The 27,484-nt window shown below is 36.7% G+C and overlaps 1 protein-coding gene and 1 pseudogene across 3 annotated transcripts in view; one reads left to right on the forward strand and one right to left on the reverse strand.

Annotated features, from left to right (window-relative positions):
• Nucleotides 1-25,510, forward strand: part of Rab28 (RAB28, member RAS oncogene family) — a 98,718-nt gene extending 73,208 nt beyond the window's left edge. Inside the window, exons 5-8 of one of the 3 annotated variants that reach the window (XR_015002742.2) lie at nt 15,383-15,486; nt 18,347-18,424; nt 23,319-23,492; nt 24,628-25,510. Coding sequence is in view for 2 of the 3 variants with exons in the window: in XM_048415006.3 (XP_048270963.1) it covers nt 15,383-15,486; nt 18,347-18,424; nt 24,628-24,720 (275 nt within the window). In the remaining variant the exon portion in view is untranslated. The remainder of the gene's footprint in view (nt 1-15,382; nt 15,487-18,346; nt 18,425-23,318; nt 23,493-24,627) is intronic. The other 2 variants (XM_048415007.3, XM_048415006.3) reach the window with 2 other exon arrangements.
• Nucleotides 13,776-15,017, reverse strand: LOC148121178 (high mobility group protein B1 pseudogene; annotated as a pseudogene).
• Nucleotides 25,511-27,484: the final 1,974 nt, after the last annotated feature.

Genomic DNA, 27,484 nt, shown 5'->3' on the forward strand with positions numbered 1-27,484 from the left:
AAAGTCAGTCTTTTGAGTTTCAGCTATGTTGCAGTACTCAAAGAAACTACAGTGGTAGGATTGCTGGGTCTCTTTGGAGACTTTTTTTTTTGGATGTTATTGATTGTGCTTTTAAACTGGCATCTATCTAGGTTTGAGAACTTTGGAATTTTAGTAATTTGTTGGGTGGGTGTTTTGTTTCTTGTTTCTTTGTTGCCTTTGTAGTTCTTAGTAGAGTGTGGTAGGTATGTGTTACCTGGTAGAAATTCTGGGACCCTGCTAGGTGTGGCCACTGGGGATTCCAGGTAAAATGTGTCTAGGTATTGGGAACTGATACTTAGTAATGGGAATGGGCTGGTGGATACCAAGGAGGCCCACAGGAGGGAGAAAAACAGAATGTTCCTCTAGGATCTGCTTAGTCCCCTGGGAATGGTGGCAGAGAGTAAAGAGAGGCCAAATGACTTGGGGTTGTGACTCAGGGATTGGATATGGAGAGGAGGGAGAGTGAAGATCTGAAGCTTGATTACCTGCTTCACCAGCCTACTTGCTTCTCTGGCAGGCCTGGTGGCATGTTTCTGGGGACTACCTGCTGAATTCAAAGCCAGCAATTATCCTATGAGTGAGTGTAATAGAGGTTGTAAAAGCCCTAAGTAATCTTTGATGATAGGGCTCAGAGAGGTAGGGGAGACCTCAGCAGGCATTCTACTGCCATACTGGGGTGAAACGGGGTCGAAGGAGGCTGTGGCATTTGATCTGCTACAGAGATGGGAATGAGACTGGGGGATTGGATGTAGAAGTATCAAGGGAGAGGTGAAGATGTGCAGTTGGCCTACCTTTTTCCCCAGGCTAAACTGGCCTTCAGGTTCTCAGGGAATTCCTGTTGAATTTGAGGGCTGGAATAAAACAATGAGTATGGGGCACTAAAGTTTGAAAGAAGATCTGTGTGATGCACTGGAAATGGAGGCAGTGGGGGAATAGGTAGGCTGCAGCAGGTTGTCTGCTCCAGAGCCGGGTAGGGGGTAAGACACTGGGATTGGATTTGGAGGAATGGAGGGATAGGTGAAGATCTGCAGTTAGTCTATCTGCTTCCCTGGTTGGAGTGGCATACAGGTTCCAAGGGAATCTTTTCCCCTTATTTTAGTAACCTAAAAACTTCTTTTACTCAACCAATAATTTGAGTGGTTATTGTATTTGAAAATTCTTTTATTTACTTGTTTATTTTGTTTTCAGCTTCATATAACAAGAACTCATTAAGCATGGTGGAAATACTAACGACCTTATTATTGAAAGAATATTGAACTTTATGAAATCTTAGTTTTTGTTTTTCAATCATGAACAATCTGAAATGGAAATCCTAATCTGAAGAGAATGCTTCCAACAAATATGGGAAGTATTGTCATTCTAGGATGTACTTAAACTACTGGGTAAACAGGTCAGTGGAAACAGGCAAGAAGAGACATTTTGCTAAAAAAAGCTAGTGAAAAGGAAAAAAATGTCAAATTGCCTTCCCATCTTTAAACTGATACTAGAAACTAAATTAGCTTCTTGGATGCTTCAGTGTTCTGTTTTATTCCTGTGTGGAACTCAGTAATATTCAAGGCTGTTACTTTGGTAAGAAGGTTAGTAAAGAAGCTGCAAAGTTAAAGTCAAGTTTTTTTTTTTCTTGCCTCAACAGTTCTTCTAATATGGCATGATTTACTATGGCATCATAGAAAGACAGCATTAGAGAGTATGCATGGCAGGGTAAAATTAAACACATGCTCACAATCAAATTAATGTATCTCATCTGTCTTCAACTAATAACAATCTGTCATGTTATCTATCTGAGTAGGGGCATAAACAGTTTATTTTGTGTTTGGAGTAACTTCCTGGAGGTAGTTAATGTGACAAGTAGTTTGTTTGAATTGAGTATAACCAGATCAACACTCTAGATGTTTCCTTGATAACCTAAAAATTACTGTTAAAATCTGTACAAGTGCTGTATTTATATTTTGCTTTTACTTCTTTAAGTTTAGTTGTGGCAACTTTTATACTCATTTCACAGAGAATATTCTGTTGCTGCAGTTATATGTGGAATGAGGAGCAAAAACAGTTGATATTTTGAATACTGTCTTTGTCAGGGACTGGACATTAATAGTGTAATTATTTAGCATCATAGAGCACTTTCCCTTTTTTCAAAGCATGAAATAACTGATTTGAGTGAAAAAGTCATATTAATAATTATTATTTTATGATAGGACATTAGAAAAGAAGTATTTGGCAAATAAAAATGGTGCCAAGTTTAAGACCAGGATAAAAATAATGAAAGTTTATTGCAAACCATTTTCAGACTTTAAAATTATACATCATTTAATCTTATATGCAGCTCTGATTATATTTTGTATATCTAGGTTTTAAAAATCTATTATATTGAATACTCTGGTCTTTGGCTATAATGTTCAGTAACTGTGCAGGTAGTTACTGTGGAAATCATGAATAAGGTGAATGAAATATAGTTTTCTTCCATCTTCCTAATGTGCTTGACTAATTTTATTTTTTATTTATTTATCTTTTTAATTTTTTCTGTTTTTATTGAGCTCTACATTTTTCTCTGCTTCCCTCTCTTCCTCTCCCCTCCCCTTCAGACTTCTCCCAAGGTCTCCATGCTCCCAATTTACTCAGGAGATCTTGTCTTTTTCTACTTACCATGTAGATTAGATCTATGTATTTCTTTCTTAGGGACCTCATTGTTGTCTAGGTTCTCTGGGATTATGAACTGTAAGCTACTTTCCTTTGCTTTATGTCTAAAAGCCAGTTCTGAGTGAGTACATATTATATTTGTCTTTCTGGGTCTGGGTTACCTCACTTAGTATGATGTTTTCTAGCTCCAACCATTTGTCTGCAAAATTCAAGATGTCGTTATTTTTTTTCTGCTGTGTAGTACTCCATTGTGTAAATGTACCACATTTCCCTTATCTATTCTTTGGTCGAAGGGCATTTAGGTTGTTTCCAGATTCTAGCTATGACAAACAATACTTCTATGAACATAGTTGAGAATATGTCTTCGTGGCACAATTGAGCATCCTTTGGATATATACCCAAAAGTGGTTCTTGAGGAAGGTTGTTTCCTAATTTTCTGAGAAATTACCATACTGGTATCCAAAGGGCCTGTACTAGCTTGCATTCCCACCAGCAATGCAGGAGAGTTTCCCTTTACTCCACAACTTCTCCAGCATAAGTTGCCATAACTGTTTTTAATTTTGGCCATTCTTGCAGGTGTAAGATGGAATCTCAGAGTTGTTTTGATTTTCATTTTTCTGATGATTAAGGATGTTGAATATTTCCTTAAGTGTCTTTCAGCCATTTTAGATTCCTCTGTCGAGAGTTCTCTGTTTAGGTCTGTACTCCATTTTTTTATTGCGTTATTTGTTGTTTTGATGACCGATTTCTTGAGTTTTTGTATATTTTGGAGATCAGACTTCTGTCTCATGTGGGGTTAGTGGAGATCTTTTCTCATTCTGTACGCTGCCGTTTTGTCTTATTGTCCATGTCCTTTGCTTTACAGAAGCTTTTCAGCTTCAAGAGGTCCCATTTATTGTTTCTCTCAGTGTCTGTGCTGCTGGGGTTATATTTAGGAAGTGGTCTCCTGTGCCAATGCATTCAAGTATACGTCCCACTTTCTCTTCTATGAGGTTCAGTGTGGTTGGTTTTATGTTGAGGATCCATTTGGACCTGAGTTTTGTGCATGGTGATAGATATGGATCTGTTTTCATTTTTCTACATGTTGATATCCAGTTATGCCAGCACCATTTGTTAAATATGCTTTCTTTTTTCCATTGTATAATTTTTGCTTCTTTGTCAAAATTCAGGTGTTCAAAGGTGTGTGGATTAATATCTAGGTCTTCGATTCAGTTCCATTGGTCCTCCAGGACAGGCTCCAAAGCTACAGAGAAACCTTGTCTTGAAAAACCAAAAAAAAAAAAAAAAAAAAAAATTAAAGGTGCTGGTAACAATCATTTATGTATACAACATGGTAGCAGAACAATTTAATATTTATGGTATCTGTGAGATTGTGACTTTTTTATCATGTACTTTTTTCCCTGAATCCTTTATGAATTTAAAAACAATTAAAACTGAGGTGGCCAGTGGAAGTGTTTGGAATTAAACAGAAACATTTGAAGGTTTTCTGATATATTTTACCCACAGGGATTGGATTTGTGTTCCTAAATACGTAAGCACAGCCTGGTCAGTCTGTATAATGTTACTTGTTTGTGTATTTTCAAGGATAAAGTTTGATGTTTTAAGATAGGGTTTATGAAGCCCTGGCTGTCCTGGAACTCACTCTGAAGACCAGGCTGACCTCAAACTCAAAGAACCTCCTGCCTCTGGCTCCTAATATCTGGGAATAAAGGCTTGTGCCACCATGCCTGGCAAAAAGTATGTTTTTTTTTTTACTGTCACATTTCACTTCCTGTCCAGGGAAGAACTATGGTTGCATTCAGTTCAAATTTCCTTTATATTTGCTTTAATATAAACAATCAGGAAATTAATATAAAAATTAGATATTCTTCTAAAAAAGATTTACTTCTGTTTTTTATTAATGCACACGTGTCTCTTTATGTATGCCTTATATGTATGGGTACCTGCGGCGATCAATTGGAGCTGGTGTCATAGGCAATTTTGATCTGCAGTGTGGATGTTAGGAACTGAACTAGATCTTCTAGAAGAACAGGAAGTTCAGTTAAATGATGACCCATCTCTCCAGCCTGGAAACAGTTATTGCTTAAGTAAGATGGCTTCTTGTATGTGATGTCATCATCTTTCTTAGTCAGTAAAGTTCAACAGTAGAGATCATCTGTTCAGATATAAAAAATTTTGCTGTAACTGGAATTATATGGTATTTTTTTATTGATGACTGGCATATTTCAAGTAGCCAGATAACAACATGTTGTAAGCTGAGACAGGACATTACGAAGAACGAGAATTATAGATCAACCTTACTCATGAACATTGATGCTAAAATACTCAATAAAATACTGACAAAATACTGTATCTAAGAACACAACAGAAAAATTTCCACTGTGATCAAATCATCTTTATCCAAGAGATGCAGGGATGGTTCAACATATGAAAATCTGTCAATGTATTCCGCCATATAAACAAACTGACAAAAACCCCCACATGATCATCTCATTAAAAAAGAAAAACCTTTGACAAAATACAATGTCTCTTCATAATAAAGGTCTTGGAGAGAGCAGGGATACAAGGGACATACTTAAACATAATAAAGGCAACCCAAAGAAAATCATATACTTATCCTCCTGGATATTGGAAGTAGACAAGATTGCCAGGCAAAACTTGAATGCACAGGGTTGTGGGGGTGGTGGATGTAAGGGGAGATGGGTAGAGAGAAGGGAGAAGGGGAGGATTTGGGAGAACTTGGGGGAATGGGACGGGTGGGATGGAAGAAGGGTGAATATGGGAGCAGGGAACTAAATATCTTAATTAAGGGAGCCATTTTAGGGTTTGCAAGAGACTTGACCCTAGAGGGATTCCTAGGTCCAAGGAGAGGTCCCCAGCTCGTTCCTTGGGCAGCAGAGGAGAGGGTGCCTGAACTGGCCTTGTCCCATAGCCACACTGATGAATATCTTGCATATCACCATAGAACCTTCATCTAGCGATGGATGGAGATAGAGACAGAGACCCACAATGGAGCACTGGACTTAGCTCCCAAGGTCCAAATGAGGAGCAGAAGGAGGGAGAACATGAGCAAGGAAGTCAGGACCACGAGGGCTAGATCCACCCACTGAGATGGTGGGACTGATCTAATGAAAGCTCACCAAGGCCATCTGGACTGGGAGTGATGGAACATGTGATCAAAATGGACACTCTGAATGTAGCTGTCAATGAAGGCTGACTGAGAAGCCAAGGACAGTGGCACTGGGTTTTTATTCTACTGCATGGACTGACTGTGTGGGAGCCTGGTTTGTTTGGATGCTCACCTTTATAGACCTGGATGGAGGGGGGAGGACCTTGGACTTCCCACGGGGCAAGGAACCCTGACTGCTCCTAGGACTAGCGAGTGAGGGGGAGGTGGGGAGGGGGAGGGAAAAGGAAGGCGGGGAGGAGGTGGAAATTTTTAATAAATAAATAAATAACAAAGCAAAAAAAAAGGCAATATACAGCAAGCCAGCAGCCAACATCAAACTAAATGGAGAGAAACTCAAAGTGATCTCACTGAAATCAGGAACAAGACACATTGTCCACTTTTTTTCATATCTATTAATTAGATATGATATTAATTAGATATTAATCTAGGCTTTAGCTAGAGCAATAAGAAAACAAAAGGAGATCAAGGATATACAAATCAGAGAAGAAGTCAAATTCTCACTATTTGCTGATGATTTAATAGTTTACAAAACTGACCTCAAAAATTCTACCAAGGAACTTCTCCAACTCATAAACCCTTCAGTAACGTAGCAGGATACAAGATTAACTCAAAAAAAAAGTGGTTCTTCTTTATATGATGATAATTGGACTGAGAAAGAAATCAGAGAAACATCACCCTTCACAATAGCCACAAATAGCATAAAATATTTTAGGGTAACTCTAACCAAACAAGTAGAAGACCTATATGACAAGAGCTTTAAATCTTTGAAGAAACAAATTGTAGAAGGCACAAGAAAATGGAAAGATCTCCCATACTCTTGGGCAGGTAGAATTAACATGATAAAAATGGCAATCTTACCAAAATCAGTCTTCAGATTCAATGCAATGTCCATCAAAATTCCAGCAAAGTTCACAGACCACAAAAGATTGGAACTCAACTTCATATAAAAAAGCGAAAGACCCAGGATAGCCTAAACAGTCCTGTACAATAAAGGAACTTATGGAGACATCACAATCCCTGACTTTAAACTCTACTTCAGAGCTACAGTACTAAAAACAGCCTGGTATTGACATAAAAACAGACAGGAGGACCAATGGAACCAAATCAAAGACCCAGATAGTAATCCACACACCTTCAAAACCTGATTTTTTACAAAGATGCAAAAAATATACAATGGAAAAAAGCACATTTAACAAATGGTGCTGGCATAACTGGATATTAACATGTAAAAGAATGAAAATAGATCCATATCTATTACCATGCACAAAACTCAAGTCCAAATGGATCAAAGACCTCAACATAAAATCAACCACACTGACCCTCATAGAAGAGAAAGTGGGAAGGACACTTGAACACATTGGCACAGGAGACCACTTTCTAAATATAACCCCAGCAGCACAGACACTGAGAGAATCAATTTATAAATGGAACCTCTTGAAACTGAAAAGCTTCTGTAAAGGAAAGGACACAGTCAACAAGACAAAATGGCAACGTACAGAATGGGAAAAGATATTTACTAACCCCACATCAGACAAAATATACAAAGAACTCAAGAAATTGGTCATGAAAAGAACAAATAATCGATAAAAAAAAATGGAGTACAGACCCAAACAGAGAATTCTCAACAGAGGAATCTAAAATGCCTGAAAAACACTTAAGGAAATGTTCAACATTCTTAGTCATCAGAGAAAGGCAAATCAAAACAACTCTGAGATTTCATCTTACACCTGCAAGAATGGCCAAAATTAAAAAGAGTTATGACAACTTACGCTGGAGAAGTTGTGGGGTAAAGGGCACACTCCTCTATTGCTGATGGGCGTGCCAGCTGGTACAGTCCCTTTGGATATCAGTATGGCAATTTCTCAGAAAATTAGGAAACAACCTTCCTCAAGACCCAGCAATACCCCTTTTGGGTATATAACCAAAGGTTGCTCAATCATACCACAAGGACAAGTGCTCAGTTATGTTCATAGCAGTATTGTTTGTCATAACTAGAACCTGGAAGCACCCTAAATGCCCCTTGACCAAATAATAGATGAGGAAAATATGGTAAAGTTATACAATGGAGTACTACACAGCAGAAAAAATAACAACATCTTGAATTTTGCGGGCAAATGAATGGATCTAGAAAACATCATATTGAGTGAGGTAACCCAGACCCAGAATGACAAATATCATATGTACTCACTCATAAGAGGTTTTTACACATACGGCAAAGAAAAACCAGGCTACAGTTTTGTATCCCAGAGAAACTAGACAACAAAGAGGACCCTAAAAGTGACATACAGGGATCTAATCTCCATGGGAAGAAAAAAAATGAACAGATCTCCTGAATAAATTGGGAGCATGGCATCATGTGAGCAGGTAAAAGGGGAGGGGAGAGGAAGGGAGAGGAGCGGGAAGAAATGTATAACTCAATAAAAGCAATAAAAAAAAACTGAGACAGAAGCTCCTTCATTTTAAAGGCTGAGTAATAATCATTTTGATCCTACCACATTTTCTTTATTCATCCACTGATGGAAATTTGGGTTTTTCTCTTTCTCTTGGATCTTGTGACTGATGCTGCTATGAGTATGGGTATACAAATTTTTTTTGAGACCCAACTTTTAATTGTGGGCATTTGTGAAATGAGATTGATGAATCATATGGTATTGAGTTCTTGAATTTTCAAAATATCTTCCGTATTGTTTTCTGCAACTATTGTGGCATTCTGTAGTTCTATTTTTGTGCACAAAAGTTCCAATTTTTGCATGTTCTCAACAACACTTATTGCTATTTTTTATAGCAGTCATTCTAACACATGTGAGGTAGTTTCTCTGCCATCTTTTATGTCTTAGATCATACTGTCACTTTGGAAGAAATGTCTAGAAAGTCATTTGCACTTTTTTAAGCTGAGTATTTTTTCTGTTGTTTGTGTTGTAGGATTTTCAAAAAATATATTAAATCAAAATACAAAATATCTTCTGCATATTAATTTTTATCAAATATGTAATTTGCATGTATCTGCTATTTTACAAATTCTCTTCGCTTTGTTGATTGTGAGTTTTGATGTGTAAGTCTTTTTAAGTGTAATGTTCCATCTTGTCTGTTTTTCTTTTTGCTTCTGTGTTTTCATTGTCATGTTTGAGAAATGCATATTATTTCCACTGTCTTGAAGCATTTTTCTGTTTCCTTTTAACAGTTTGAATTTTGAATCTTACATTCAGATATATAATTCATTTTGAGTTTTTTGAGGTTTTTACTTATGTATAGCTTCCGTCTGCATTCTTTTGCAAGTAGATATTTAGTCTTCAGTACCATCTCTTAAAGAGATTGTTCTTTCTACACTGAATTGTCTTGACCCTATTGTTAGAGATTGTTTTGACATATGAGTGAGTCATGTGGGTTCTCTGTGTTGTCTTTAGAAAACTTCATGTTTAGGAAATGTAATGGCACTCTCAGCCTTTATTTGAAGGCTTATCTGATTCTTTGGTCATTCCTGCTATGCTAAAACAGACTCTAGAATAATTTTGTAATGAGAAGGAGCGGCAGGCTATGTCCCACTTCCCGGCTAGCTTTGCTCCAAAATAATTACACAGAAACTATATTAATTAGATTACTGCCTGGTCCATTATATCTAGCCTTTTATTAGCTCATTCTTACATCTTGCTTTAACCCATTTCTGTTAATCTGTGTGTTACCATGAGGTCGTGGCTTACTGGGAAAGATCAGCATGTGTGACTCTGGTGACTACATGGCGGCTCTCTTTGCCTGCCTTCTTCCTCCCAGAATTCTTCTGTCTATTCCACCCACCTAAGGGCGGCCTGCCCTTGATAGGCAAGAAAGCCAAGGCAGCTTCTTTATTCAACCAATGAAAGCAACACAAATACAGAAGGGCCTCCTACACCATTTCTCCTTTTCTGTTTAAACAAAAAAGAAAGTCTTTCACTTTAGCATATTATAATTACATATAACAAAACAGTTATCAAGCAAGAATTACAGTTACATTTTTATCTATTTTATCTTTTAGCATAACAAAGGAAAACTGTTAACTATCTATCCATTCTTCAACTCCATCAAAGGCTCCAGAAGGATATAATATTACCTAAGTAAACAAGAAGTAAGCAACTTCCAAAACTCTAGAAATGACAGAGACATCTCACTGCCTGAACAGCCACCCAAAGTTCTTCTGTACAATTGGGGTATCCATCTTCAGCCTTTAGGCCCATAGTATCCAGCAGACTTTTATATGAAGCAGGATATTTCAAAGACAGTTTAGTCACTTTCTTCTGTATCCTGCAGAATGTCTCACAGACTCTTTCATGAATCAGGAACCGTGAAGGAACATCTCACCTTTAGGCAAGTTCAGCAGTCCTCTCTCTGTGGGTTCTTTGTGTCCAGTTTATGCAACAGTCCAGGCAAGAGCAGTTTCTTGCCCAAATGGCTAACCTACTCCATAAGGAGCATCTTCGATGCCCATCTTTCTTTTGAAGTAGATTGGTGCTACTAGGAGCAGATGTGTCTCATTGTCATGAAAAACCCTAAGTTATTAAAACATAAAATACCATATTCCGTAGTCTTTGAAAGAGATGAAGAATGCCCATCTAACTGAAATATATCTGTATATAAAATCTAGAAAATCTAACTAACATGACTACAAGCTTGACTATTATTGATGATTATCCATTAACAACCTATATTTCCTAATTATACGTTACATTTTTAAATGAACTACACAATCACAATACCTTAATCAAGATCAGAAATACCATATACATATAACAAAATTGACCTTAAATTTCTATCAATAAAGCAAAATCCATACCAATGCAAATTATTCATATCTATATCATATCCCCCTTTAAATGTAAAAGAACATTTATAAACAATATTTGGGAATATGGGCACGCAGTTTTTTCTCTCCAAGCTGCTTCATGCTGTATGGGTCACTGTTAATCAGGTCTTTCATGGTGTATCCTGCATGCTAGTTCCTCTCAGTCAGCAGTTGAGTGAAGTAATTTTTTGAGGGTGTTTACAGAAACCTTTCAGGAGGGTGTGGTCTATCATACCATATTGGTATAGAAGCAGTCCACAGGGTCTCATCCTTTGTGGAAACAAAAGAAGAACCTCTTTTTCAAAGCATCATATTCTTAGATCCAAATTCTGAAGTCAAGATACCTTTATAATATACATGCCGGATTGTCTTAGCCCATACAATGAAATGTCTCTCTGTACTTAGCTCCTTTACAGTCATAAAATTCAAAGAAAACATAATACAGACTCTCTGTGAATTTTCCATTTTTATGTGGCTTACTTTTTGTAACATGAAGGGCCGGCTTGTTGGGGTTTCTGTCCCGCCCGGTACCCCCCAGCCGGCAAACCCCAAGGAAATCAATCACACAGAGAACTCTATAAGTTATAAAGCTGATTGGCCCATTAGGTCAGGCTTCTTATTAGTCCTTGTAACTTATATTAATCCATTATCATTATCTCTGTTAGTCATAATGGCTCAGTACCTTTTCCAGCTGGGCAGCTTACATGTTGCCTCTTCGGTGGTCTGCGCAGGAGTGTCAGAGGAACCTCTCTGCTTCCCAGAATTCTCCTGTTCTCATTGCATCACCTCTACTTCCTGTCTGGCTTTCCCGCCTATGCTGCCTGTCTGGCCAATCAGCGTTTTATTAAAATATGATTGACAGAATACAGACAATTCTCCCACACCAACTTTTACTCTATTACTTTATTCTTTCTCTTTAAAGACTTTACCTCCCCCTCTTTTTTAAAGCATTAACTTTATTTTGTGACTTTTTAATACTCTTTTTCTTCTCTCTCCCAAGCCTTCGTATGTCTGTCTAACACTATGACCCATTTAGAGGTCTTTTATGTCTGAATCTGTCCTATTGCATTGTCTTTAACTCTCTTCTATCTTGAAGAGCATTTAACATGTTAAACAGCTTGGTTGCAGCTGCTCTGGATGTTGGCTCCACCTATTTCCAATTTCAAAATGGTGGACGTACCATTTCTGCTAGCTCTGGAGCTGCCAGGTAGGAGCCACACTCAACACTTTAACTCTGAGATTGAGCATTTTATCTGAGTTACAGCCAAATCTGCCATGCAGAGCACTGCGCAACCTGGCCTATTGTGAATCTGTAATTCTTTACTATCCAGGAGCACTTCTTAAAATGCTAAGCACTTCTTAAAAACTTTAGCTTGCACCATGTAGGGGTAATATGGTACCCCCTGTTTCCTGCCCAGTCTAAACCTTAACTGTGCTGTTATTATGATAATTAAGATAGTTCCTGCCTGAGTTCAGCACAGTTCAGCATGGTGGAGCCACGCCTGCCTCAGAGCCCTTTGGTGTCCCTGAGCCGTATGCAGTTCCAGGCATACAGCAGTGCCCATTGCCATCAAGCAAGCTGTAGCACTTTACTCACAAACCCATTCAAATGCTCTGTCTCCGGCAGGAGCCAGAGGTTGCGCTGGCAGAACAGCCCAGAAACTGATATTTCAAAACCGCCACTTTCTAGTAGACCTGATCCCACTGTCTTGCCAGGCAGGGAATGCCACAGGCATGGTCTCAGGTACTTTGTTCCTGACCCTGAGTGGACACAGAATAGCATCACAATTAATAAACCTTACAATAGATCATAATGGGAAAACTGCTGTTGGTAGTTCTTGGGCTAGTGCTATCTTTTCAGAATTGTATTTATCCAAGTCAAAAGTAGACAAAACTATGTTGAAAACATACAACATTTTTTCTTTATTTCTCTGCAGAATGCCATTTCCCTTGCTTTCTACATTGAAAGAAAATCTCGTAAATACCAAAAGTAGTCCTGTTCAAACTATCTCCCCTTTAGTTAAATAAAAGAAAAAAACTACCACACTGCATAATTAGTTTTATTACCTCATGTGATGATTAATCTTGATTGTCATCTTGACGGGATCTAGAAACACATAGGAGACAAGCTCCTAGACATGCCTATGAAGCATTATTTAGATTAGGCTGATTGAGTTGCCCACTGTGATGACACCATCCCATGGGCTAGAGTCTTGGACTGAATAAAAGGGAGAAAAAAAAGACAAGATTCATTACTTTATACATGAGTACTGTATTTACATCATTTTCCTTCTTCACCTCCTCCCAGCACGCCTTTCCCTCAAATTCATGTGTTCTCATTCTTTAGTTATTATTGTTACACATAGTACACATTGTTTTAAAGCCCAGGAAGTATATCTTGCTCACTATTCTCAAAGTGGATACTTAGTGATTTATAAATCAGCTGCATCTTGAAAGTAAACTGTGGTTGTGAATATATTAATATGAAATATAACTATGGAATATAAAATATTTCAGAGTTATAATCATTAAATTTTTCTGTAAGTAATTAAACTATTTCTAGCCCTTACATTTGTTCTCTCTCTCTCTCTCTCTCTCTCTCTCTCTCTCTCTTTTATTGATTTTTATTGAGCTCTGCATTTTTTGCTGCTCCCCTCCCTGCCTCTTCCTTCCCCCCTTCAACCCTCCCCCAAGGTCCCCATGCTTTCAATTTACTCTGGAGATCTTGTCTTTTTTTTAATAAAAAAATTATATTTACTTAGAAGCATTCAGAATGTCAACAAAACAGCTGCAATTTTTTGCAATTACAGAGTGGTATTCAGTTAACAGAACAACAATTATCTTCGTATAAGCTGCATCAGAGACAACTGAAGATGAAAAAAAACCAAAAACGAACCAAAAAAACCAAAAAGATACTGTCCCCATGTATAACTAATTTGTGCTGTGCACCAACAAGAACCTGCTTTAAATTTCCATGCCAATTTACAACCCCCAGACTGTACCAGGCAAGGTTAGTGGCTATTGAAAACACCACCAGGACAGGGCTATCTAAAGACATATTCGGTAGTGTGTTAACTATACAAAAAAAGACACTGTACAGTTTAAAAACAAATCTTACACAGCCTTACATTTCAATTTTTTTCTTTAAAAGGAGTGAGTTGTGTACAGGGGTGTTAAATGCTTTATAGACAAGAAAAAAAAAGCTGTGCTAGAACCAACTTATTCATCATCATCATCTTCTTCCTCATCTTCATCTTCCTCTTCTCCTCCTCTTCATCCTCTTCATCCTCCTCATCTTCCTCTTCCTTCTTTTTCTTGCTCTTTTCCGCCTTGACCACCCCCTTTTTCGCTGTATCGGGTTTTCCTTTAGCTCTGTAGGCAGCAATATCCTGTTGGTACTTCTCCTTCAGCTTGGCAGCCTTCTTTTCATAGGGCTGCTTGTCATCTGCAGCAGTGCTGTTCCACATCTCTCTGTTTCTTTGCAACATCACCAATGGATAAGCCAGGGTGTTCGCCTTTGATTTTGGGGCGATACTCAGAACAGAACAAGAAGAAGGCCGAAGGGGGCCTCTTGGGTGCATTGGGGTCCTTGAACTTCTTTTTGGTCTTCCCTTTGGGGGGGGATGTAGGTTTTCATTTCTCTTTCATAACGAGCCTTGGCTATGTCTTCAAATTTCCCCTTTTCTTTAGCAGACATGGTCTTCCACCTTTCAGAACACTTCTTGGAGAACTCTGAGAAGTTGACAGAAGCATCCAGGTGCTTCTTCTTGTGTTCCTCCCGGCAAGTTTGCACAAAGAATGCATACGAGGACATTTTGCCTCTCGGCTTCTTAGGATCTCCTTTGCCCATGTTTAGTTGATTTTCATCCGCGAGGCACAGAGTCGCCCAGTGCCCGTCCGGCTCTCGCTTGCCCCGGCGCTGTCTCTATGGAGCTCAATGTACTGCAATCGAGATCTTGTCTTTTTCTACTTTCTACTTCCCATGTAGATTAGATCTATGTAAGTCTCTGTTAGTGTCCTCATTGTTGTCTAATTTCTCTGAAATTGTGGTTTGTAGGCTGGTTTTCTTTGCTTTATGTTTAAAAACCAATTGAGAGTGAGTACATGTGATAATTGTCTTTCTGTGTCTTGGTTACCTCACTCAAAATAATGTTTTCTAGCTCCACCCATTTTCCTGCAAAATTCAAGATGTCATTTTTTTTCTGCTGTATAGTACTCCATTGTGTAAATGTACCACATTTTCCTTATCCATTCTTTAGTTGAGGGGCATTTAGGTTTTTTCCAGGTTCTGGCTATGACAAACAAAGTTGCTTTGTTTGAACATAGTTGAGCATATGTCTTTGTTAGCCCTTACATTTGTACATCCTAACTTCACCTCATAACTGCTTTAATGCATTACATTGAGTAGGTGTGCTTTAAACTGTGTCATGGTGTTTGAATTTATATAGGCAATACTATAGTAATAGTAACAGCACATGATTTTAAGCATATTGCCAATCTTTGTTCACTTCTCATTGACTGATTCTGAAAGAATACCATATGAAATTGGTATATTTATTCAGTTTATCAGTGTGGAAACTGAGGCACAAAGAAGTTAAACCATTGCCTAGGATTACACAGTGGGAAAATATTGGAAAGTAAGTCAAATTTAAACATGGTAAAAAATACCTTTATTAATTCTAATATTGACTTTTGTTCTCTCATTAACTTTTTTTTTCTAGTTGACTTGGAGCATATGCGAACAGTAAAACCTGATAAACACTTACGATTTTGCCAGGAAAATGGTTTTAGTAGCCACTTCGTTTCAGCCAAGACAGGAGACTCAGTAAGTAAAATGGTAGAGTATGTTGTAAGTGATGCTTTGTCTTCAGTTGTTCCTGGGATTCCTAATAAGGAATACTGGATGTGTTTGGAAGGAAGACATAAATAGATTAGATGAGAGTGCTTATTTTGGATAGATTAATTTTATAGTTGACTTAGTAAGAATTATTAAGTACCCAAGTCACCCATAACCTGGCCTCCAGAGACATCCATTCAGTGTCCAAGAGGATTCTTTAGTGTTTTTCCTCTGAAGGCCTCACTGTCATTACTGCTGCTTCCTGTGTGATGGATGTTGCATTATCCTGATTATCTCTATTGTGTAGGTGTATTATTAAAGCTCATGTCACAGGTCTTAGTCTACATAGATATTATGTGGTAGAGATATGGTTTGTGAGCCCAAGTACTGATATTCCAGGCCCATCATTTTAACCATATCAAATGTTCACCTAATGTTCAGATCCTTGTCTAAAAATAGTTTTATAGTATGCTTCTTTTATTTATTATTTTTATCTGTAAAAAGCTTCCCATATCATTTAGTATTATAAAATAAATTTAGTCATCTATTAAATGTTCAAAATATATCTAATCATGCACTATTGTTGGAAATGTAGAGTTTTCTTTTTCAAGTTTCAAACGTGAGTTTTATTATGAAATTTTGATAATAAATTTTGATGCTTTCCTTCCTTCCTTCCTTCTTTCCTTCCTTCCTTCCTTCTTTCCTTCCTTCCTTCCTTCCTTCCTTCCTTCCTTCCTTCCTTCCTTCCTTCCTTCTTTCCTTCCTTCCTTCTTTCCTTCCTTCCATTCTTTTTTAAAGTTTTTTGAGACAGGGTTTCTCTGTGTAGCTTTGGTGGCCATCCTGAAATTTGCTCTGTAGACCAGGCTGACCTCAAACTCACAGAGATCCACCTGCCTCTGCCTCTTGAGTGCTGGAATTAAAGGCATGCACCACCACTGCCAGTGCTTTATTTTCTTTAGATAGACTCTTTCACAGGAGATTGAAGCATGTTATTGGATGCTTACCAGAAAGACTAAATTAACCTATTCTACAAAGCAATTCTATTCTACAGAGTTTCCTAATATAAGATTGCTATGCAAGTCCTTGTAATACTAAGGATTTAATTATTTTTAAACCTTTGCTAAAGTTGTAGATCAGTACAAATAAGAATACAACAATAACAACAATATAAATCTCACTAGTTTTGAATTTCTTCAATGAGTTTTAGGTTGAAATTTATAAAATTTTATTAGCTATCCACTTTCTACTTAACAGCATATATTTTTCATTGGCTTAAAAATACTATTCCCATATTTCATATTATAGATAATAACAGATTGTTACATGTCTTGCAAATATTTATCACTGTTCAGTTTATTGTTTTTTTTTTGTTTTTTGTTTTTCCTGAGACAGGGTTTCTTTATGTAGCTTTGTCTGTCCTCAAATTTGCTCTGTAGATCAGACAGGCCTTAAACTCAGAGATCACTTGCCTGTGCCTCCCAAGTGCTAGAATAAAGACTTGAGTCAACACACTTGACTGCTGTCCAGGTTTTGTTTGACTTAGTTTTTTCTTTCTTTTGGTGCTAGGACTCAAATCCAGGGCCTTGTGTATGACTGTTAATTAAAAAAATTGTTTAAGTATTTATTTATTTTAATTAATGTGTATATGTTTGCCTGTTTGAGTCTTTTTATGTGTCTCACATGTGTGCAGGACTCCATGAAAACTAGAAGAGGATATAGGATCCACTAGAACTGGAATTAGCCCGTAGTTATAAACTGCCATGTAGGTGTTGGGAAATAATCCTAGGTCCACAGGTGGAGCAATATTTTCTCTTAACTTCTGAGCCATATCTTCACTTCCCCAGAAATAATTAAGTTAGTAAAGTTGGGACTTATATTCAGTAAGTGATCCTGAAATGAATTGGGGTAGGAACCTGGTAGGACAGTTACGGAGCAAAGGTAAGTTACATAACAGAAATGGTCAGGCCTCAGTCTCCCGAGATTGTAGGGGACCTGGGAAAAGCCAACCACTTCTGAAAGACTGTTTATAGAAATGTTCATAATGTATAGCTGTAATGGACTTTATCACTCCTTTACCCCAAACTGATAAAATACAATAAATAGTACCAAGTTGTTTTACTTAAGGAATAATGGAGAGTTTTGACATTGATAAGAGAACCAAAAGTGTTAATGGTTTGGAGAAAAAGACCTGTTAAAACAGACTAGAATCAGCTCAAGAGAACAGGATAGAACTGACAGTCAAACACCAGTACAATAAAGTATACATGAATTTACTTTCATTTTCTTCAGGAATTGTGGAATTTTATAATGCTTTTAGATGTTTTGGCGTGTTTTTTGCATTTGTCATTGTAATTAATATGTTAAATCCTTAAACATGAGGCCGGAGAGATGTCTCAGCTGTTAAAAACACTGGCTGCTCTTGCAGAGGACTTAGGTTTGGTTTCCAGCATCCACATGGTGCCTTTTACCACCTATAAACTCCATATCTAGGGATTCTGACAACTGCTTCTGACTTCTAGAGGTACCAGGTACACATATACTATGTATATATATATATATACACACATGCAGACAGAATACTCAAACACATAAAATAAGAATAAATCATTAAAAATTCTTTAGGAATGTTTTTTAGTAGATGCAGATTTAGAATAATTCAGTGAATTATTTGGATTTTCAAATTGTGGTTTAGTCCTTTAAAAATTATTTCATTTTATGTGTTACCATATATGACAAATGGGCCATTTTTGGAGTACTTGTTGTTTATTCTTTTGTAGAAAGTTCAGTGTATTTGAAGGTAACTAAAGCATGCCTGCTTTAAATCATTTAAACCTATTTTGTTATGTAGGTCTTCCTGTGTTTTCAGAAAGTTGCTGCAGAAATTCTGGGAATCAAATTAAACAAAGCAGAAATAGAACAGTCACAGGTGATTATCTTAAAATTTATATTTTAAAAAGTAACAAATTTCTTGTGACATTAATTTTTATGTGTCAGTTCTTTCCCACTTATTTTATGTATAAATCACTAAACCTTGGAAACAGATTATATGTATAATGACTGTTATTGTAAAACATGAAAAATTAATTTTTATAAAATGATATTCATGTAATTTTTGTCCCATTTGGTGGAGAAAAGGGAATAAAAATTTTATTAGTTTTTTCTTAATGAATTAAGATTCAGAGAATCCTGTCTTGTATTTCTTCTTGCTTGTCTGAGAGAAGACCTTACTCTGTATGTAGCCTCTGTTGGCTTCCTCGTGCCTTTCCCTCTCATGTGCAGGGATTTTAGACCCAGCTTGTACTTTTTCTTTGGGGTTATCTTTTTATCTTTTTTATTTATGTATTTGTTTATTTGATATATTGACAAATTATTAATGTACATATTCATGGTATACAAAGTACTATCTGAATTAAATTTTATTATTTTTAAATTTTTCATTGTATATATTTATTATACATTTTTATCTTTAAAATACATGCAATAATATTATTTCTTCATATTATTTTGTTATTTTAATAACATTATTAATTATTAAAGTTACTAGACAATCTCATAAGTTAATATCAGCATCCAAAAGCTTAAAAATGCCATTGTAACTTCTCTGTAAGTCATACATTTCATAAAACAAAGACTTTAAATAAGAGTAATCTGGTTAGAAGCAACAAACTTATTTTCTAAATTCCTCCATCTGCCATTCCATTCAGCTAAAAACAATTGTCATCTTTTCACATCTTTCAATATTTACTTGATTATTTCATAAATTAATTCTGTGATGTACTCTCATGGTTACACCTTTGTGAATGTGTTAAAGCAGTTAGAACTAGCTCCCTTTTCTCTCCCAATAGACCCCTTTTACTTATGTATCATATGTATTTGTTATATATGTATGAATACATAACATATGTATATATTATTTATTTAATGCCAGATATTTTCTATAGAAAGGTGTATGAGAGAAATAGGATTTCTTTGTGACTCTTATTCCTTATTTCTCTTAATATGCTCATCTCCAGTTCTATCAGCTTGCCTGGAAATGGCGTATTTTCATTCTTCTTTTTGGCTAAATTTAACTACAAAGTGTACATGCATCCCATCTCTTTGTCTGTTCACTTGTTGCTTGATACCTAGACTGATCCAAAGTAATGTCTGTTATGAATACTTCTTCTATAAACATGGGTGTAATAAGTTTCTGTGTAGTGTGTTGACTTAGATTCCTTTGCATGTATTGCAAAGAGTGATATAGCTGGATTGTATAGTAAGTTCAGTTTCAGTTCTTTGAATTTTGTAGTGGCTTTCCCTAGTTTACATTCCTACCAGCAGTTTATAAAGGTATCCACTCCCATCCTTGCCAGAATTATTTTTTTCATCAGTAGCCATTCTGACTGGGATGAGATGAATTTTCAGTGTAGTTTTGATTTGCTTTTTCCTGATGGTTAAGGACATTGAAAGCATTTTTGTGTATTGATTGGTCATTTGTACTTCTGTATGTATCTCTGATTGCCTAATTGTATATTCCATGAATAATGCTACATTCCAATTCTATTCCTACTTCCCTATTTCATGAATAGTACTGCAGTAAACATGGATGTGTAGGGATCTTTATAGTATGTTGCCTTAGGGAAGGTAGTCTAGCTGATCATATATGGTAGGTCAGTTTTTAGTTCTTTAAAGACTTTCCATACTGATTTTTTAGATTATTTGGAATAACTTATATTCCAACCAGCAGTGCATGGTTCACTGCCCCTTTCCACATGCTTACCACATTTATTGTCTTTTGTTTCCTTAAATGGTAGCCATCTTGACTGTGGTATGATAGCATCTTACCATAGTTTTGATTTGCATTCCTCTGATGACTAGGATGTTGATCATTTTTTCATGTTATTTTTACTTGCCCATTTACAGCTTGGATTTTTTTTGTTTGATCAGTGTTCTGTTTGTTTTAATATATTGTAGATAAGAATCCCTTATTAGAGGTATATCTGGCAAAGATTTTCTCTCATTTTGCAGGCTGTCATTTCACTCAGTTCATTTACCATGCATAAACTTTTTCATATTCTTGCTATTATTTCTTTAGTTCTTTGCAGAAAGTCCTTGCCTCTGTCTGTATCTTGAAGAGTCTTCTTTATATGTTTCTCTTAAGAGCTTCAAAATTCCTTAGTAAGTCTTTGATCCAGTTTGAATTGACTTTGTGTAGTATATTTTATGCAGGATAAGGATATACTTTCATTCTTTTCCTTGTCGATATCCACACATTCCATTCTTTTTCTATCCACTCCTTAAATTTATGTTTTCTAACATGTTAAAACTTCTGAGTGTGGTGATGTACACCTATAATCCCAGCACTCCAGAGGCGAAGGCTGTCTGATCTTTATGTGTTCAAGAACAACCTGTTCTATATAGCAAGTTCCAGACCTGCTAGGGCTACTTAGTGAGATTCAATCTCAATTGAAAACATTTTTTGAGATCTTAGACACAATGTACCTAAGTCTTATGCTTTATAGAATAGGAGATTGTGAAGACTGAGGACATGAAACTTTAGTGCAAAGCTGTGAGTGTTACTGACAACATATAGTGGTCTGTTTTATGAAAGGAGGACGGAGATTTATTATAACATCATTAGTGTTTACTGTGAAAATTACTGTTTTTAAACATGCTACATCCATGTGTCATGTGGTAATCATGTACTTTAAATATATTAATAAAAAATTTAAGGGGCTGGGCATGTGTGAGGCCCTGGGTTTGATCCCTAGTGTGATAAAATAATTGTTTTTAAAGTTCACAGATGTTTCTATGCTAGACTTCAATAGTACAAAAGTAGAGATCCCCTGCTGCTTATGTAAATGTCTACAATTCCTAGTGATTCGCTTTTAATATGTAATAGTAACAAGTGTTTTAGTTTCAGTGTCTTTATCTCATCTCCTGTAATGGTAAGTATTATCTGGGTTAAGATGCAGCTGTGTAATTAACTGGATTTAGCTTTAACACTCTCCAAAGAGTCCAGGTATTTTTACCTTTGACTCTCGCTTCAATTGCTTTCTTGCTCAAGCTCTTGATTGGCCACACTTCTATCTATAGCATATCTTGCAAATGTTCTTTGAGATGAGAATGAAGCTGGTGTTCACCAATGTGGCTCTTTTCATCCTAGAGTCACTTCATTATTTCCTTCCATTGACCAAAACAGAGAGAAATTGAATGTACATTATGACTCAAGAAATAAAGGCTGGTGTTTTGTAGATGTTTCTCTTAAAAACATTAAAATTTGTTAAATAAGTCATATATTGTCATTCCACCTACTATGCAGTTTTGTGATGTAGAAATGACATTTTTCTACGCACAATAAGCGAAGCTTTGAATTAGCAGACACTTTTTTTTTTGGTGCAGCTTCATATTCAACAGTCAAAATCTCCCCCAAAAAAGTTACCTTGTGGGTCATTAATTAATTTGAAAAAATGAATGATGGAAGCTAGTCATTTATGGTAGTTAGTAGTTTGACCCCTATGTCTTACAGACTAGTCAGTAACCTGACTGGATTTATAAATAGGGCATAAACCAATGTTTTGTTTGATCAGTGACTTATCTGCTGGAGGTGAAAATCCCTTTTCTTCATTGTAATCCATAGTTTGGCCTGAAACAGGTTGAGGGAGGCAGATTATGGCATACCTCTCATTGATGTGCCCTGCTTGCACCTCTTCTGTCAGTTAACCCTGCTTCTGTTGGTAGCATCACACCAAGTGCCTGGTAAATGAAGACCCTTGTCCAGAAGTAAATACTGCTCACTAGAGAACCTATGCAGAACCTAACTAACTTCACACATTTGAATACTACAATGGCCTGCTCACTTACTCTCAGTGTTTATCAAATCTTTATTAAGAAATATTTTCACTTAAAAACCAGTCCAGTTAAATGTGTTTTCATGTGCATGTTAATAAGTGACTATATGGGGTTAAGAAGGGAGAGCATTCTGAAATCAGGTTCATGCAGCCATGCAGAGAGTTTTCCTGGTTTCATATCTAAAGATGTGAGGTTATAGGAACTTCTCTATATATGGCTATCCCACAAAGACCTATAACCAATGAGAGAACAACTATTGTATAGTACCATGGTTTTTGTTTAGTTTTGTTTAGTTTCTTGAAAGAAACAACTGATGTACTTTAATATTGTATTTCATGTTTTTTTTTACGTGACCCACAACTTTTGTTGTGGTTTGCATTTGTTGTTATTTGTTGTTATTGCATTTGAAGTGATTTCTGTATGAATTTGGAAATATGGGATCAGGAAGAGTGGGAAGTAAGCAACAGAGGAAATCATGGGAGAGTATTAAGTATAAATATGAAATTTCTAAAGGGCACATGTCTACCTCTGATTTTTGAAACAATAGAGTTTCTGTTCTTTTTATGTCCTTAGAGGATTACACTCACTATCAAAGCACTTAACTGGTGTGACAACTGGTTGTGTGTTCTTTGCCCATTAGGTCTATAATAACATGTGAATAAATCTTTCAGATGATTTGCTTATGTGCCCCTAGCACAGAGTGACTAACAGTAGAGCATCGGTAATATTTGTCAAAGGAAATGAATAAATATTTCCATTTCACTTTAGCATAAACAAGTACAATAACTCTTTATAGTCCTCTGTAGCTCTGAGAAGTTCAGGGGCATCTGTTTCAGTGGTTGAACAGAATTATAAAGTATAATACTTATTGGATCTTTCCTACTTCTCTTTCCTTTTATGTGTAAACATCCTGCTGATTCTGTTGTGACATGTTTAAATTCATGTGTTAATTTTCTTTTTTCTGCTTTGGTGTTCCCTTCTATTGTCAGTCATTAAAACATGCTTTTCATTTGTCTTTCTCTCTTTTTCTTTCTCCTTCATCTTGTTTATGTTGTACGGAATTGACAGCGTATTGTCAGGGCAGAAATAGTCAAGTACCCGGAAGAAGATAATCAACACCCCAGCTCTTCTCAGAGTAGAGTCTGTTCAGTACAATAGTGCAGGTACTTATGGGTAAATTACTGCCATTTGGGGGTGGGGTGGGGACTTATGTTATCCTGTTCTTTCTTATGAAAGAACATGATAAATAAAATGACAGAAGTCATGATTTAGAATTTTGAAAAGTTGGTCCTGTGCCAAGAAACTTACAAATTAAGCAAGAAATTAAGAACAAACTAAAATACCATTTCAATTACTTTCAAATATGTTGATCTTTATGAGTGTTTATCACACACAGTACAGAGGATTGAAACAGTTATTTCATTGGTAATTCCTATACATTTTCCCCCTGAAATAGACGGTAATTTAAAGATTATTTTAAATTACCTTAAAGAAAGGCTTGAACTGCCCTTCTTTGTTTGTATGCATAGACTAGGTAAAAGCTGAAAACAATAGAGGGTTTGTTTTAATTTGCATTTTTACTGAGAGATGAGTATTAGACAATTTACTAAATTCATTGATTTAGACTGTGAGATGGAAGGAGGAGTGAAAGTATCTTTTGCTTTAAATTGATTTACAGGCATGGATATGAGGTGATTTTCTAAATTCCTCACTATGTCATATTTCATTAGAGTCATTATGCATAAACCATAGTGAACTATTTCGAAGTAAGTATTTTGAGAGGAATGTTTTGAAAACTGGAAACGTTTTTAAAAGTGGGGTTGCTCAGGTCACTCTGCTTTCTATGTGGGTCCTTTAAAACACTCTTCTTTTTCAAATTCACAGAGTTATATTTAAGTGTAATGACCACGAAAGACGAAACAATAATGAGAAACTTAGCAATGCTGATGTCTTATCTATTTACTAAATATACATGAATGATTTTAACTTTAACTAAAATTAAAACCAGGTTTTAAATATTTATATTGATTTGTCAGTTTTTAATAAGACTTGTGATAACCTCAGTTAATGCTAAAAAAAATTGGCATGACTCATAACTGAATTGCTTCCTTAAAAAAAAAAAGACAAATAAGAAAACCCTAAACATGACTATGTTTTAGTTCTGACCAATTGTTTTCAATACCAACTCCTGTTTCATCTATGATGTTTGTTATTAGAAGTTCACCAGAGCTCAGAAAACAAAAGATGTTCAGGAGCTTTTTCTGATGTCCTGATAATTTCTCTTTTCTTTCATGGCAGAGGGTGGTGAAGGCAGATATTGTAAACTACAACCAGGAACCCATGTCAAGAATTGTTAACCCACCTCGGAGTTCCATGTGTGCAGTCCAGTGAGCACACACTTTATTGATAGTTTTGGTTGTTCTTCCCCAGGATTCGGCCCAGACTGTAAAGAAACATGTTTTATCAATGGCCATTTCTGTAGTCAGTTCATACTTTCCTCCTGCTCTGCTCCTTCATCCTTAAGTTGCCTCATAGTAGCAGGAAGCTCCCTGGACTGGAAGGAATTCGGCTTCAGGACCTCACATTTTGAAATCTGAATGGAGAGAGTCCATTCTATGGACTGAGACTGCCTCCTCGCTTTAGAAGAACCATGTGGCTTCTTTATGTTCTTATTTCTTTTTTCCTAAATACAAAAGAATATAACCAGATGTGAAGATGTTCCAAGCTTTGATCATCATTTTATATCTGAACTCATGTATGTGAAAGTGTACTTCAGAGTACTGATGGTGACAGTTACTCAAGAAGGTGTTCCTTTGCTGGCTATTAAGAGAAAATATACAAAGCTTCGTTTAATTGAAAGTGCTTCAAATGAGGCTGTAATAGAAATATTTTTTCATTTTTAAAAGGAGTTTAACTTGTTTATATTGTAGTTTATAACTCACAAGTAGTATTTGATATTGTATTTTATTACTGTATCATGGTCATTGCATATTTTATCATATTTGGCTTAGATGCTTTATGAATTTTGATAAATGGTTCAGCTGATCCTCCACATGGATCTCCTACAGACTGCATGAGAATGCTTTCAGATGAGTCATGACATCCTTGGATTATTGTGGATCGATCATACTGTACCTGATGTTCAGATGTTTTTCTCTCATAAATAAATTTATTTAAATTATGTTTTCGAGAATTTTCATTCATTCATCTTCCTTTTTGTTACAGTCAAACAAAGTAGATTTGAACACATAGGTAGCATCCTGAGAAGTCTAGTGTGCACTCAGTCATTGAAGAGTTCCTAGTTTATTTTGCTGGCCTGATTATAATTCAGAGCCTAAGGCCTGCCATTTCTGGGTCTCCAACAGCTTCAGCCCATTTTTCTACCTAGCTTATGTCACTGTTGCCTCTGTGCACATAAAACTGTGGATTCATTCCTCATGCCAACAGGAATCCTCCCCTCCTCTCCTATCTTCTTTTTCTTCCCTGCCCTCTTTCATTCCCTCTCCCTTCTCCCACAGTATCTGCTACTTGCTCTGTCTTGGTCATAATTGTGCTGTGTTTTGTGCTAATGTCCAGTGTTCAGCACATAGTTGATTCTGAAGTAGGAATGAGCCACCTCCCAGTTCTCAGACACATAAAGCTAGCCTCATTTCTACAGCTGAAAACTTAACATCTAGTATGGTTCCTTTCCCTTCCTGTCTTGCAACACAAGGCACAACTTTTATATCTCTTTGAGTCTTCTATTATTTTTATAAGCCATGGGAGTACTCAGTAAATGACAGCTTTGAGTTCTTCCTCATATCTTTCAGTATAAGCAAATTTCCCATCTCTGGAACCTCACTACAAGTGTGTGCAAAAATTCTGGACACCTAAGTTTAGAGCTGTTAGAGATTTTAGGAAAGTTCATATCCTGTATGTCTAAGGAAACTAAATTGAAGAAAGAAAAAGTATTTGTCCAAGATGATGAATGTGAGACCTAGATCTGGTGGAACATCTGTGTCTGCCTCTGACTGTACTGATTAGGTTATGGGTTAATCTTTTACTTTAATTTTATTACTATTTTAAACTTTTTAAAATATTGCAGCACCCTTTTAAACCCTTTATTCTTGTCTAGCTTGCTATTCCTATCAGCATGTGCCTATTGTTTGCAGGCAAGGGTATTTAGGAGAAGATAAAGTTGGATAAATGAGATCTGAACCCTCGGGGATTTGGGGGAACTCTTAGGAGAGATATTTGTTGGTGGTGCTGTTCTAAATGCTGTGATTTAAGCCCATGGCTGAACTAGATTTGCTAAGGCTTTACCTTCAGTCAAGGAATAGACCATACTTTGGCCCTTTTGTTGGTTTTTTTTTATCTTTTTTTTCAAAGTTTATTAAATTATGAAAGTTTCCATTTCCGCCCCTCCTCCCAACACCCTCCCACTCCCCCCTCCCCCTCCTCCTCCCTCTCCATCCCTAAGAGCAGTCAGGGCTTCCAGCCCTGTGGGAAGTTCAAGTTCCTCCCACCTCCCTCCAGGTCCCGGAAGTTGAGTATCCAAACAGACTGGATCCCAAAAATCCAGTATATGCAGACTTGAAGACCTTCAGAAGCTTATCATTTTCCATGTGCATGTGATGGTACAAGATGAGCACTGTAAACATCCAAGGACAGCAATCAGAAAGGTCTGTGGGACAGGGAAAATTCTGTAGCTGTTTCTTTAGAAAGTCTAAACTGACTGAATGAGGAAGGAGAGGGGAGAGAATGGCCTTTGTAGCCTTGCTTGGGCATGGAGGCTTCCAGGCCTTGTCACATGAGCTGTTTTATTTTTATACCAATTGATGAAAGAAGAACCATCCCGTCATGAAGGAAACTGGAGCTGAGAGTGAGTATCCTTGGTAAGTGGCAGAACCAAGAGCCATACAAAAATGTTTTTGATTGAGAACAGAATTGCCTGATACTGATGCATGCTTGCTTTACATTTGCGGGAACTGAGCAAGCTGGGCTGTGAGTGGTTCTTTTGAGAAGTGGTGATTTACACCGATTGCCTTGACCACTGAGATGATATATTAGCCCCCTTTTCCCTTCCATATTCAGCTCGATTGGGCTTCTATATGTCAGTTAAGTGTGACCAGTGACCACGTACTGAGAACCTCATTACAGGTAAAACAAACACGAG

The sequence above is a fragment of the Myodes glareolus genome, chromosome 8 (assembly GCF_982192425.1).
Source record: "Myodes glareolus chromosome 8, mMyoGla1.1, whole genome shotgun sequence".
In the NCBI taxonomy this organism is placed as follows: Eukaryota; Metazoa; Chordata; class Mammalia; order Rodentia; family Cricetidae; genus Myodes; species Myodes glareolus.